Here is a 15,819-nt window from a genome sequence, read left to right as displayed (position 1 = left end):
AAAGAATATATGCCCCCGCCCCGCCACCCCATGTTCACAGCAGCGTTTATAATAGCTAACTAAGATCTGGAAACAGCCCAAGTGCTGTCAGTAGGTGAGTGGATGAAAACGATGTGGTACGTTGGCATACACAATGGAATACTATGCAACCATAAAAAAGAAGGGTTTCTTATCTTTTGTGACAGTATGGATTGCCCTGGAGAATATTATGCTGAGTAAAATAAGCCAGTCAAAGAAAGACAAATATCAAATGATCTCATTTATAAGTGAAATCTAATGAATGAAATAAACTGATTAACAAAATATGTCCAGAGGCATGGAGTCATGGAACAGACTGACATATATCAGGGGAGGCCTGGGGGGAAACATGAAGAGATTAACCAAAGAACTTATATACATATAAGTTCGTGCAATAGTCCTTCCCTTCCCTTGGCTGCTGGCATCAGTTTGCCTCTGGCACCCAGGACCCAGGTCTTCGCTCTGGCCGGGCTCCGGCTGGAACCGGCCCTGGAGTTGTCCAGCTTCGCTCCGGATCGCACACGGGAGGGCTGATGGCGGCCGGGTGGGCGGCAGATCGCTGCTGTCCTACCCAGCCGCCCCGGGCCGCACACGGGAGGGCCGGATGGCGGCGGATCGGGTGGTGGATCGTGCTGTCCTGCCCCGCCACCCCGGGTCGCAGATGGCAGGCCCAGATGGCGGCGGGGCAGGCATCAGATGGCGCTGTCCCACCCTGCCTGCAGTATGCAAATTTAACGGCCATCTTTGTTTGGTTAATTTGCATACTCTTCTGATTGGCTGATGGGCATAGTGAAGGTATGGTCAATTAGCATCTTGGTCTTTTATTAGTGTAGATTAGAGGCCCGGTGCACAAATTCGTGCACCAGTGGGGTCCCTTGGCCTGGCCTGCGGGATCAAGCTGATACTGGCTCTCCGACATCCCCTGAGGGGTCCTGGATTGCGAGAGGGTACAGGCCAGGCCGAAGGACCCCACTGGTGCATGATCAGGGCTAGGGAGGGACGAGGGAGGTTGGCCAGCCAGGGAGAGACCGCAGGAGAGCTCCAGGGTGTGTCTGGCGCATCTCACTCAGTCCTGATCAGCTGGACCCCAGCAGCAAGCTAACCTACCAGTCAGAACGTCTGCTCCCTGGTGGTCAGTACATGTCATAGCAAGTGGTTGAGCAGCCTTAGCATATTATGCTTTGATTGGTTGAAGGAACGACTGGACACTTAGCATATTAGGCTTTTATTATATAGGATTAGAGGCCTGGTGCACAAAATTCGTGCACTGGGGGGGGGTGTCCCTCAGCCCAGCCGCACCCTCTCTAATCTGGGACCCCTCGGGGGATGTCTGACTGCCGGTTTAGGCCTGATTCCTGTGGGATTGGGCCTAAACTGGCCTTTGGACATCTCTCTCACAATCCAGGACTGCTGGCTCCCAACCGCTTGCCTGCCTCCCTGACTGCCCCTAACCACTTCTGCTTGCCAGCCTGATCACCCCCTAACCACACCCCTGCCAGCCTGATTGACGCCTAACTGCTCCCCTGCTGGCCATCTTGTGACCACATGGGGGTGGCCATCTTGTGCAAGGGCGTGGCAGTCAATTTGCATATTACTTCTTTATTATATAGGATGTGCATGACCAATGGACATAAACAAAAGTGTGGTGAAGGCCTGGGGTGGGGCAGGGAGTGGGAGAAGGGGGTAACGGGGGACATCTATAATACTGTCAATAATAATTTTAAAAATTCCAGTAGGGTTTTTTAAATAACAAAATGATAACTGTATTAGGAAAAATAAACTGGGTAGGATATTGCTGTTTTTGAAAGAAAAGATAACTTGTAAGTGGGAGGAAACAAGAATTTGAATAATTACTGAAACTTAGAGCACTTGTACATCCTCAAAAGTATTGGCTAGCACTTAGAAGGAACCTTTTATATAGTAAAGTCTAAGGCAATGGCTAAACAAAGGATTATAGATTTAATAAAATATCTTGTCATAGCAAGTTACTGTATAGAAGAAATAATTTAAATTGAGTAGGGCACCATCTTATTCTTACATGTATTCCTTGAAATACTAGTATTATTCCAAAGTATTTCCAGAAAAGTCCCATTGATCAGTAAATTTGGAAATCTGACATACTGTATCTTCCTTCTTGGAGAAGTCTACCAAAAGAAACCTATTTTACTAGGGGTTTTCCAAAACCATGAAGATCTTTGTTGTATGTAAAGACTATAACAAATGCAAATGGAGGGAAGATACCATTCACAAGAGCAACAGAAGTTGCAATGCACCTTGGAATACTCAGGAAAGCAGACTACAGAGCCTCAACACACACACATACCTGGGAAACATGTAAGATGATTGAGAAATTCACTATATTTTTAGATAAGAAGAAAGCAAACTCAAAAATGTTCTCTACTGGTCTGTAAGTTTAATGCTATTCAATTTATATCTAAGGGAGATGTTTTTGTTGCTACTTAAAATGATTTTGAAGTCATAGATCATAAATATGCCAGAATAGGCAGAAAAAAATCTGGTAAAATACAAAAAGGGAATTTCTATCAGATAAGATATATTATTAAAAATACTAGAGGGGGTCCCTCAGCCTGGCCTGTGCCCTCTCACAATCTGAGTCCCTTCGGGGGATGTTGGATAGCTGTTTTTGGCCCAATCCCCGCAGGCCTGATCCAGACAGGAGGGAGCCTGATCCTGTGGGTTGAGCGTCTGTCCCCTGGTGGTCAGTGCACAGCATAGCGACTAGTTGACCGGTCTTTCGGTCACTTAGGCTTTTAGATTGTATTTGAAAGAGCATCCTATCTAATAAAAGAGAAACATGGTTATTGGCGTACGACCGCTACGCTTCCCATTGGCTAATCAGGGCAATATGCAAATTAACTGCCAGCCAAGATGGCGGCCGGCAGCCAGGCAGCTTGAAACTAACATGAGGCTTGCTTGCTTCAGTGACGGAGGACTCCAACGTTCCCCGCCTGCCGCTGCAGGCCTCTGAGCTGCAACTCTAAGCAACTATGTAACAAATATAGAAGCTAAACAAAACCCCAGAAACCTGCTTTAGTCCGCCGGGCTTCAGCCAGCAGGATCACAACATTGTAAGCAAAGGCCAGAAACCTACTTTCAGCAGTGGAGGCCTAAGAACTGGAGCCAAGCCTCAAAGCTAAAGCTGGCCCAGAATAAAAAAAAAAAAAAAAGAAAAAAAGGAGTGGTTGGGAGCTTCAGTCACCCCCAGCCTGAAAACAGCCCTCAGCCCCTCACCCAGACTGGCCAGGCACCCCAGTGGGGACCCCCACCTTGAAGGATGTGTGACCAGCTGCAAACAGCCATCATCCCCTCATCCAGGCTGGCCAGGCACCCCAGTGGGGACCCCCACCCTGATCCAGGACACCCTTCAGGGCAAACCAGCTGGCCCCCACCTGTGCACCAGGCCTCAATCCTATATAATAAAGGGTAATATGCAAATTGACCCTAACAGCAGAATGACTGGGAATGACTGATCACTATGACACACACTGCCACCAGGGGGCAGATGCTCAATGCAGGAGCTGCCCCCTGGTGGTCTGTGTGCTCCCACAGGGGGAGCTTTGCTCAGCCACAAGCCAGGCTGACGGCTGCCAGCACAGTGGTGGTGGCGGGAGCCTCTCCCACCTCCTCAGCAGCCCTAAGGATGTCCGGCTGCAGCTTAGGCCTGCTCTCTGCTCGCAAATGGACATCCCCCAAGGGCTCCCAGGCTGCCAGAGGGATGTCTGACTGCCAGCTTAGGCCCAATCCCCCTGGGAGGAGGCCTAAGCCAGCAGGTGGACATCCCCCGAGGGTTCCCAGACTGGGAGAGGGCACAGGCCAGGCTGAGGGACCCCCCCGAGTGCACAAATTTTTGTGTACCGGGCTTCTAGTTATACTTATAGAATAGTAAATTAGATCAATGAAAAATAGATACATTGGACTCACACAAATATATATAAAACTATTTAGTATGTGGTAGCAGTATCATTTTTACCTTTGAAGGGAAAGACTTGGTTTTTAGGTCATGATGTTAGGTCAATGGATAGCTATTTTGTGAGAAAAGTCGATTACTTAAAATTGAAGTGTGTTTTTTTTGTGTGTGATACTATAAAAGTTATTTATTCACTATACACAGAACATGTCCCCTACAAAATGTACATGTCAATCACTAAAAAGTATAACTTGGCGAACATTTTCAGTTACAGAACATACTAAATCAGTTGGGATAACAACTGTCTGCCTCAAAATAATCTAATTATAGCACCCAGTGTCCTGTATATCTAATGCAAAATGAAATACTTTTGGGGGGATTATTTCCTAATGTGTGTTTGAGGAGTCAGTTAACAATTTAATATAATTCTAGTATATTACAGTCACTGCACAATAAATCAGTTTATTACAGATCAAAACATCATTTTTTCATTATTTGTATTAATGGGATGCAAACAAAAATACCAGATACTTTTTAATGGCAGGTAACCACAAAATTACTTATCTTTGATAGTATATTGGGTTTTATAATTACATTAGGATAATGGTGTAAAATATTGTCAAACAATACACCTCAAAACAATGAGGCCATACTGTAATGTTATTCACTAGATTGTGCTCAGACTTTTATTGAATAAATGAATTTTAAATCTATTTTCCTCCCAATTATCCAATACAATTTTTGCTTATAATAAGGGCTCAGTAAATGTTTGCTGAATATGCTAAGAAAGAGGTGAGAAGAGATGTGGAACCTCTTAACTGGATGTCAAGTATTATAATTAGAATTTACCTGGGAATAGTGTTTAAGGAAGATGTAAACTGCACATGGCATATAGGTAAATAAACTCAGATGCCAACAAAGCAAACCATTAAACAGTAAAACACTGGCACTGGAACAAAGGCAATATTTGCCAATAGCAAAAATGTATCTGACTTTAAGAGATAACCAAGAAAAAGTTTATATTGGACCATGCCTTTTCTCACCCAATTTAGTTTCAGACAGACCAAAAGAAGCACTGTAGGAGACTTAAGGCTGTCTACCGTGATATTCAGACATCCTAGTTTCCAGTAATTTATTATGGACCTGTTATCCATGAATCAATATAAACCTATTCAGATTTAGGGATTAGTTTCCACAAGTACAAAGCTGAATTTCCTTTTATTTGTCCTCAAATGCTTACTTTCAAACTTGAAGGGACTTCAATTATTCCATGTAGTTTCAATAACATTCTTTTATCTTTTCAGACCAGAGTCAAAATATTCACACAGTATTCATACTGCAGCACCTTCCACCCACCCTTTGGTCGCTTGAACTGCCCTTCTTTGGTTCTCTTTCCGCTTTCTCAAATCTTTCTTGAAGTGCAGTAAGCAGAACTGTACTGGGAATTCCAGCTGCAGTTTGGTCTATCATTGTCGGAATGGCTTCTGCTACGCCGTGGTCTTGCGGTCGGTCTACTGTTTCTAGGACTATAGGATCTTCTACAGTTGTAATCAAAGGACCGACTTCTTGATCTCCTTTCATAACTTCGGCTTCTACAACGCCTGTATCTGTCATAATCATCATAACGTGAAGAACTGTACACATTCCTCCCTTCCTTGGCTTTCATCTGATTTGGAGTCTTTCGATCTCCCTGTGCAAACTGTATTTCAATTTGGCGACCACAAATCTATTTTCGGTCGAAATTATGTAAAGCATCTTCAGCATCACGAACATCTTCAAATTGAACATAAGCAAATCCTCTTGGACGGCGAGTGTAGAAATCAAGTGGAACATACACATCAACTATAGGACCATAACGACCAAATTCACGTCGTAAATCTTCAGACCGGGTATCGTCGGCCACATTCCTTACGAACAGAGACGTGTTGGGGGGACGCAGGTAGCGGGACATGACGACTGCGTGAGTCTAGGCAGGAGCACTAATGGGCTCAACAAACCATCCACAGCTCCAGCACTGAATCCTTTTTTGTTTTGTTTTTAAAGAAATCATAAATGTACTGAAAATCTTAGGATGTGGAAGGTCTTTCTTCTCATGATACCAAAGTCAGACCACAAAAGGAAAGATTTATTTGATAATATTAAAACTGCAGACTTTTGCCCTGGCTGGTGTCGCTCAGTTGGTTGGGTGTAGTCTTGTCTATGGAAAGGTAGCCTGTTCAATTCCTGGTCAGGGCACATCCCCAGGCTTCAGGCTTACAAGTAGGGTAAGCATGTCAAACTAGCAGCCCATGGGAATATTTTTGTGGCCCAGCCAATATAACAGTATGTAAGAAACGTTTTAATAAAAATTTTGTAATTTAATTTTTACAATATCTTGTTAAACATAATTATCAATAACAAACTACAACATTCGCTAATGACTGATTACTATAATTGTGTTGCATTCATTTCCCTTACGCGCAGGCGCACCATTTCTCTCCACTAATACTAGCAGCGAATAGTTTAGCAGCTGATTGCCACCTCATTAGTCTTGGACTGAATTGTTTGGTGCGCACAATAGAAAATATTGCGCTTTCAGAGAACAAGAAAAATAGGTTTATTTGTGTTACGTTTATTAATTTGTGCAGTTATTTAGTGTCTGGTAAGTTAATGTTGAAGAAAAAATATTAATTTTTATTAAAATGTATTATTTTATGTTAACAATTACTCATTTGTTTCAGCCCTTTGTATTCACCATCTCTCTATTGAAATAAACCTACATTTCTATGAAAATTGAAGCTTTGTTTTTTTGTGGCCCACATAAACTTAAACCTTTTTATTTGGCCCGTGTTAGCCTTTGAGTTTGATATGCTTGCAAAAGGGGGTGTGCAGGAGGCAGTCATTCGATGTCTATGCTTGCACATAGATGTTTCTCTTCCTCTCCCTTCCTCTCTCCTTAAAAGTAAATAAAAAAAATCTTAAAAATAAAAAAAAAAACTGGGACAAATGTTACATAATAAAGGGTTAATGTACTTCCTCTGTTAAAAGGCCTTGCAAATTATTTTTAAAAAAAGAAAAAGAGAGCCTGGCCGGTGTGGCTCAGTGGTTGGGCATCTAACTGTGAACCAGGAGGTCACAGTTCGATTTCAGTCAGGGCACATGCCCGGGTTATGGACTCGATCCCCAGTATGGGTGTGCAGGAGGCAGCCGATCAATGATTCTCTCTCATTGATGTTTCTCTCTCTCTCTCTCTCTCCCTTCCTCTATGAAATGAATTAAAACATATTTAAAATTTTTTTCCCCTTTCCCATAGCTCCTATATTAGAAAAAAAAAAAAAAAGGAAAAGAGGAATAATGAACCCCTTTATAGAGGGTGGAAAAAGGGTAAAGGATTCTTTTTTGTGAAACTCATTTCACAGGAATTTTGGCCTCCATATTAGACTGTCTCCATTGGATGGTTCATAGCTTCTCCAAGAGGAATTTAAAAAGTACTTCATGGGATTATTCTGAGGCTTAAACGCAATAATTAATGTAAAATGCTTTGTCAGTTATCTGGCACACAGTAGTCATTCAATAATTGAGCCCTATCACTGTTACAGAAAGGTAGAATAAAGTTAAGAGCTCATCAGTTAACAATGTTGAAACAGAATAAGAATCATGTTTTAATGGTTTGGGATAATGAATCCTCTTTAGTTTAAAGTCTAAACTGATAAATCTTTATGGAGGGCAATTTAATAATAATGTCAATGTTCATACTTTTTGATCATTTTAATTTCTTGGAGTTTATCCTAAGGAAACAAACAAGGATAAAGGTATGTATGGAACAAGGATTTTATCAACATGATTTACAGGAATAAGGAATTTTGAATACATTTTTTAGTCCATTTGACAAAACACAATATAGACATTGAAAGCCATATTTATGAAGAATATTTAAAGATGTAGAGAAATATTCAATGTTTGTGATACAATTTTTCAAGAAAAAGCAAGATACAGAAGTCTATATAGTTGGATCTTAATTTTTCTAAATAAGTGGTATAACATAGCAAAAGTAGATTGGATAGAAGACCAGGGAAGGTCTTCATTGTTGGTGTGAGTCACAAGTTAATTGTCACCAGTTGGTATCTTCATAAAACAAAGATGCTGCCTCAGCCTGTGCTGAAGTCCCATTGGGTTTCCCCAACCCCTTCCTCCCAGCCTACCTGGTGTGGCACGGGGACAATGGCTCTTTTAAGTGAGAGAATACATGTAGTGCCCCTACGTCCATTCAGAAATTCAGCAAACATTTTTCAAGTACCTGCTATATGCTGGGCACTGTGCTAATATCTCTAACCTTATCTTATTTAATTAACATATTCTTCATAGCCTTAAAAAAAGAAAAAGAAGTAGACTGGAAGGAAATACTACAATAATTTTAATAGCAATTATCTTTGGTGGGATTAGTGATTTTAATTTTTTCATACATTTCTACAGTAAAGCTGTTATACAATAAACTTATGTAATACAGTAAACTTATAGAATAAATTTCCATTGCTAATTTATTAACTTCTGCTCTTTCTTTTCTCTTATTAAAAAAAACAGCAAATCCGCTAAAAAAGAGAGTGGTATGTTTTTTAGGTTTACTCTTTAGGAAAGGAGATCAATATGAGATAGAGAAAATGGGGATAGTTTAGGGGCTTGAGTGAAGCACTTTACATTATTTAAGAAAGAAGGTAAATTAATAAATTACAATGTGTTCTCTTGAGTTTTCAGAATTTTAGAAGTCTAACTTTAATCTGATCATTCGAAGTATAGTAGCACAATAATCAGGAAGATAAATATGTCTATTATGAAAAGTCAAGGAGAGCCAGAAGATTAGATCAAATACCTGGATAACATAATTCCAGAAAAAAGGTATTAACAGAAAGAGGTGTTACACTTGAAATTGGTTTCAAGCTTGCTGTAGGATTAAAAAGAAAGAAAACAATTCTCATGAGCCAAGAAACTCAACTTCCAGCACAGCATCAAAGAGTTTAATATTCTAAGTAGCTGTTCATAGTTAGAAGAAAACGGAAAATTTCATGGAGAAGGTCTTTGAAAACTTGTCCAAGTATAAACTCTTTTATGTGTTTAATTATTGGGATTTGGATGGAGTTAAAATAAGTAATTATCATGGTGGCTTTCACAGGTTAGTGGTCTGCAAATAAAGGAATAAGCTCATACATAAAAGGCAAATTATAATTGTTTTTCATGTTTTCCAATACATATATTGACATTTAAACACTGGTTGAAACTTTTTTGTTTCTTGTTTACTATAAATTTCCATGTAAAGCATTTATAGCTCTATACAATGAAGGCCTCTCACCACATGATTTTCTATCATGTGACCTCAACACAACCTTTTAAAAAACTGTATGTTGACCCAACATTTTTTTTTTTTTAAACAAAAATCACAAATTCTATTGGAGTCCATAGTAGAGGCCCTAGATTTGGTTGGTGGTAGAGGACAGTGTTCAGAAATCTCACCAGGGAGGATAGGACATTTTGTGAGGTGTCAGGTTAATCATGCTAAGGACTTCTGACCTTGAGACAGATAGTCTTGCCATGAGTGCAAGACTGGAGGGAAGGTGGCCCGGTAGGGATGGTTGCAGTTCAGTAAGGACAAGGGTGATAGCAGCTTGTGAGATATACTCTTGTTTCCTGATTCTGTAATATTTGTCAGTCATGTTTAAGAGTGATATTAGTCTAATACAGCTGTTCTCAACCTGTGGGTCGCGACCCCTTTGGGGGTCGAACGACCCTTTCACAGGGGTCGCCTAAGACCATCGGAAAACACATATAATTACATATTGTTTTTGTGATTAGTCACTGTGCTTTAATTATGTTCAATTTGTAACAATGAAATTGGGGATCACAATAACATGAGGAACTGTATTAAAGGGTCGTGGCATTAGGAAGGTTGAGAACCACTGGTCTAATATCTTCTGGAGGTCAGGAATCATATTTTTACTCTAAAATATCTGAAGAACTGTGTGTCCCAGCCCATGCTTTTGTGACACAGCATGATGATGTCTTATTTCCAGTGTATACATATTTTCTTTCACTTACTGTATCTTATGAATTCAATATTTTTATTTCCCTGGTAACCTAATGGGAAAGTAAATTATATTAATTAGCTTGTACCATGAAAAGTTCACCCCTTACTTTAGATATGTTATCCAGGATACTTTCTCTTCCACTGTTTGGTTGTTGTTGCTAGTACTTGACACTCTGGTGACATTGTTACATTATGGAATGGTAAGGAAATTAGGGCCTGTTAAGTTTGCAGCTGCATTTTATGGTCATTAAAGAATGTTGATCTCTATAAAACATACTAGTATTAATTCTTGAAATAGTGAGGAATCTTCCCTCCCAAGTCTTAAGCAAATTTAGCACAAGGTAACGATGATGGTGGGTTGATGCTGATGAAGAGCCTGCTTTTCAATACTGAAGAATGAATGAAAGGTGATGCTTTAAATACAGCTGACACATTAAAGGGTATTATTAATGGTCTCTTTTTGAACTCACCACTTTTATTTGTATCCCTGTTAATAAATTTATTATTTCTTTTTCCTTGTATTTATTAATTCATTTAAAAAGTATTTATCTCCTTATGAGACATGCCATATGTAACATGCATAAGTATTTACCCACAGGCAGGTTAGAGTATAGTTCTGTTCAACACACATGCTAAATATAACATGTATTATAGTTAGACATGTATAGGCCTACCTAGTTGCAGATATAGGCCTACCTAGTTGCAGATGTGTGTGTCTTACAACTACTAATTTGTTGCATTGCATTCAGTATGCAGTAAATATTTTTGTAGGAAGGAAAGCTGTATAGTTGAAAAGATTTCCACCTCCACTAGGAAAAAGCAGCAGATAAATTTGTTGACTCCTCATTGGAGTCAGCATCATTCCTTTGGTTCAGCTTAAGGCTTATTGTTCTTAAGTTAGCATAATATAGATGATGCTAGGTCACCCATAGGACAGTTTAAAATTCACTCAATCAGCTAGATGTTTTGCCTCACCTTTTTAAGGTGTTAAATCTCATTTCAAAGAAAGTCGTGTGTGCGTGTATAAACATCTGTCTTTTTGTCAGTAATATTGAAGAAGACTGATTTATTTAGCAAATAATTGATTTTTATTTGTAATTATTATTACCTGTTATAACTTGGGACTCATTTTTTTTTTTTATAGGCGAGTGGCCGAACTTTTTATGTTTGATTTTGAAATCAGTGGAATCCATCTAGACAAAGAAAAGGTAAAACTTTCCTTTCTGTTTTTTGGGTTCTCTTGTTTTACTAATATTTAATTAGTATCGTTGTTGCTACAGTCCTCATGTACAGCTTGAATTTGCATACTGTAAAACTGCTTAGATCATTTATATTATGAAATTCTCCTAAAGGTTGTATTTGAATGTAGTGCTCTCCAGAAGTTGGCCTGTCACCATGGTAATTCAGAATTAAAAATGACTTTAGACAGTAGGGATGATTTAGATGTCTTGGAATTAGGATGAGATGGGCAGTATCAAGAAAGACAAGGCAAATGAGTGAGGAAACTGACACCATTGAGGATTAAGATCTGGAGGTAGAAGTACAGGGATATCATTAAGACCTTTACATAGGTATATTTATTCATATTATAGATGTCTTTGACAGATTTACACAGTTTTGTTCCTGAAGCAGTCAGTATGTATGGGTTGTGCAATGTTTAAGCTGATACTAGAGAGGCCTTCTATATTGTCAAGACTCCTCATTTTACAGGTGTGGAAACAATACAGTGTTTTATTCAAGTTCCCATTCTTAGTTTCCAGGACTCCTAACCCTGGCCACTGCTCCTTCCAGACATGACATCTTAAGAAACTGAGTGCCTCATTTTAATATCAAGCTCCAGGTTGGAAGAATGGGGATGACTTGACCACCACTGAAAGACTTGCTTGCTCCACAGTATCTCCCCTACATGCCTGCAGTCTAGACTACTATAGTTATGCTTTATTTTAAAAAAGTTTTTCCTAATAAGTATAGTATAAAGCCACTTAACCGATTAATAGAGATTAGTTTATTAGAGTATCTTAAAAAATAGAGGGCCAGGTTTTGGGACATATAACATATAGAATAGATTATGTCATTTTAATTGGTGCAGGGTTTGAGCAATGCAGAGGCTTCTCATACATGACTCCTGGCCTAACCCTAAGCCCAACATCCACAAGGCTAATAGGCTATACTGTAAATTCACATTGCCTAGAATGGACACATTTTCCCTTCTCCAAGTCAATTGTTTACTTCTCTGTACAGTGATACCACCATTCTCAGAGTCAGTCAAATAAAATTTTAGAGTCAGTTTGCATTTTTTCCACTCCCAATATTCTCATATCTTAATCAGTGACCAAGTCCCTGGATTATTCCTTTAGAGCTTCTCCTGCATCTGTCTGCATCCCCCCAAAAACTCATCTTGATCCTTATCACCAAATCCCTGGGCTGTCCTACAGTCCATTGTCTTCCTGACACTCATTATAATTAACAGCAGTTAAGCATTTGCTATTTAAAGCATATATCGCTCATCAGATCTTTTTTTTTAATATATATTTTATTGATTTTTTACAGAGAGGAAGGGAGAGGGATAGAGAGCTAGAAATATCGATGAGAGAGAAACACTGATCAGCTGCCTCCTGCACACCCCTCACTGGGGATGTGCCTGCAACCAAGGTACACGCCCTTGACCGGAATTGAACCTGGGACCCTTCAGTCTGCAGGCTGATGCTCTATCCACTGAGCCAAACCAGTTAGGGCTCATCAGGTCTTTATAACAAATTTGAGGCTGGTGCTACTATTATTCCTGTCTTATAGATGAAGAAACAGACATCTAGAGGATATGTGATTTATACAAAGTTACAGAGCTAGTAGGTTGCATATTACGCACAGATGGGGCAAAAATAGTTTTACTTTTATATTATGGAAAATAATGCAAAAATTAATAATAATAATACAAGAATAAACTCTGTGTTTCATGTACTCACAACTGTATATCTACTTTTGCCCCACCTGTATGTCAAACACTCTAGAGCCTATTCAGCTAGCCCTTCCTACAGTTCTAACTGACAGTGGTCAGTCTACCTGTCTGAACATTGGAATCATTTCCTTCAAGCATTGACTTGATTGTTACTCTCCTGTCCAGAACCTTTCAGTGACTTCCCATTGTCTATTGGAAAAGTATAATAAGCTCTCCATGTGCCTCAGTGAATTCATGATACTCTGTCCTTCCATTTGTGGTTCTGTGTCATCCTCGTCTGCCTGCTCACCAGGTTTGTCCCCCTAAAATCCCTGTTAAGATTCATCTTCAGCCGATGGTGTCTGCAAAGCTTCATCAATCTCCGAGGTGGAATTCTGTATTCATATGAACTCATATTTTACTTATTTCATGCACCTGACATTTATCTTTAACTTCTTTTTATTGAAGTTGTTGTTATTATTATTGCATCTAAATTATATGCTTCTAAAGGATAGAGTATGTGGATCATATTTTTAATGTATACCAGTTTTGGACTTAATAAAATATTGAATGAATGTATAATGAATCATAATAATGCCTGCTAACATTAATCAAGTTTGATGTCTTCAGGAGGAAGGCTGTTGCTGAATGATTTAATCATTTTATTTAATCCTCATGAAAGATGTTTTTGAAACTTTACTAAAAAGTATTATGTGTCAAGTCAAGGTCAGTTTCACCAGTATTAAACTTGTTCTCTTACTTTTTTTTTTTTTAATCCTCACCCGTGGATATTTTTTACCCCATTGATTTTTTTAGAGAGAGTGAAAGGGAGGGGTAGACACAGACAGAGACAGAGAAACATAAATGTGAAAGAGACACAGGTTGGTTGCCTCCTTCCTGCACATGCCCTGACCAGGGACAGTCCTTGACCAGGAATCAAACCTGGACCTTTCAGTCCATGGGCCGACGCTCCAACCACCCAGCCAAACTGGCCAGAGCTATCTTATGTTTTTATAAGAATAGCTGCCCTTCCTAGAAAGTAACTCCCTGGGACCCATGGACATTCAGTCTCTCTCTTGTAACTTCTATGTCTGTTCTCTAAGGTGCTCTGCAAGGATGGGATAAAAGAAAAATGTTACACTTTTTAAAAGAAAGATCTTGAAATAAACCCAAGAACATAATCTACAAATCGTAGTTTTTTTCTTATTTAATTTGGAAGGTCTCACTGAATATAATTTACAAGTTTGAAATTAAAGGAAGTATATGTTTTTAGTGATTATGTAATAAATAACAATTTCATAGACTTTTTAGAGTTTAGAGTACTGCTCATTTAGTTATCTCAAGATGATGAAATGCCTAGCAGATTGTTGGTGAAGTCGGGAAGTAAACCCACTTTTTATTTTTCCAGATAAAGAGTTATTTTTTATTTATTTATTTTTTCATAGTAAAGGCTTTGGGGAAAATTTTTGGATCCTGGAATTTTTCATCTTTTCTGTTATTCCATTTATTACCATTAGGTGGTGCTAATTGGCCATATCAGAAACAAAGTAGGCGTAGAGAAATCTGGACTATAAAGATGTTGGGATATCTGAAAAATTATTTTTCACATAAAGTTTGAATTTTCTATATTGAAAATGTTTGGTTATTAATATATACTTAGTTTTTAGCATCTTATCAAATGTACACCTGCATCTTATATATTTATTTTAAAAATATGTTAGTGCTGCTTAATCATTTTTTAGGGTTTTAGTATAGTTTAGAATCTGTTAATAGCTATTGACTCCTTTTCCAGAAAGACTTCCATTTGTTTTCACATGATGCCCATCATGAGCCCAGGTCCAGGTGCCTGTTTAGTTTTCTAGTAAAAACTGAAAATTTATCTCTTGTCCTCCGGTAGACCTGAACTATAGTTAATATTTCATTCGAAATATTTGTGTCACCCCTTTGATACACATTTTTTCCATAGATTGTGTGTCCTAAAAGTGTTACTGCCAAATAAAATTCTCATAGATATGCCAGCACCCTCTCCAACATCACCTATGGTTATCTGAGGACCAGACAGTGAGAGTCTGACAGTGAGGGCCTGGCACAAAAGAGAGAATATGTGTTCCTGGCCTTATGGGCTCCAGTCTAGTTCTCACCACTCCACTGCTGTCGTTCTCTAGATACCAAAGTATTTGCAAAATTCAGAACTCTTAAAGTGTTCCCCCTTCTGGAAGTTATCTACACTTTGTGAAGAATTTTAATAATTCCTTTCTCCTCACATTTTTAGTATAATCTTCTAAGATAGTATATTTTCTCACCTACATTTCAAATACTTAATTTTTAATCTAAAAATACTTTTAAACATTGTATTGACTAGATTCAACTACAGCCTCTTGACTAAGAGGTCTTTTGGGGGCTAGGGAAAGATTCTGTACTTCCTAATATTATTCATCTCAAAGATTAGTTATATAACCTAGACACAAAATAGAACTCTAGAAATTATCTAAGTCTTAAAGCATGGAAACACTGTACAACATAGGATAATCTTTTTGTCTAGATATTAAATGTCTATCAAAAATAGAATTAACATATTGCAAGTATGTTATACATTTAGTACATAAATAATATATTCAATATTCATTTTATTATTTAATACTAGAGGCCTGGTGCACGAAATTCATGCACAGGAGGGGGGTGGGGCGGGGGTGGGTGGCAGTCCCTCAGCCCGGCCTGTACCCTCTCCAATTTAGGACCCCTCAGTGGATGTCTGACTGACGGCCCTGCAGAGATGGGGCCTACACCGGCAGTCGAACATCCCACTCGCAATCCGGGACCGCTGGCTCCTAACCGCTCGCCTGCCTGCCTGATCGTCCCTAACACTCGCCTGCCTGCCTGATC

General features: G+C 39.1%; 1 protein-coding gene and 1 pseudogene across 5 annotated transcripts in view; one reads left to right on the top strand and one right to left on the bottom strand.

Annotated features, from left to right (window-relative positions):
- MIPEP (mitochondrial intermediate peptidase) overlaps nucleotides 1–15,819 on the top strand; it is a 231,029-nt gene that overhangs the window by 14,163 nt on the left and 201,047 nt on the right. For all 5 annotated transcript variants that reach the window (XM_059684463.1, XM_059684460.1, XM_059684459.1 and 2 more), the window contains exon 5: nucleotides 11,146–11,209. In XM_059684463.1, coding sequence (XP_059540446.1) covers nucleotides 11,146–11,209 — 64 coding nt within the window. The remainder of the gene's footprint in view (nucleotides 1–11,145; nucleotides 11,210–15,819) is intronic.
- On the bottom strand, nucleotides 4,119–5,963 carry LOC132228291 (serine/arginine-rich splicing factor 10-like; annotated as a pseudogene).

The sequence above is a fragment of the Myotis daubentonii genome, chromosome 2 (assembly GCF_963259705.1).
Source record: "Myotis daubentonii chromosome 2, mMyoDau2.1, whole genome shotgun sequence".
NCBI lineage: Eukaryota > Metazoa > Chordata > Mammalia > Chiroptera > Vespertilionidae > Myotis > Myotis daubentonii.
Note: the sequence above shows the minus strand (reverse complement) of the source record. Positions and strands in the feature narration are given on the sequence as shown.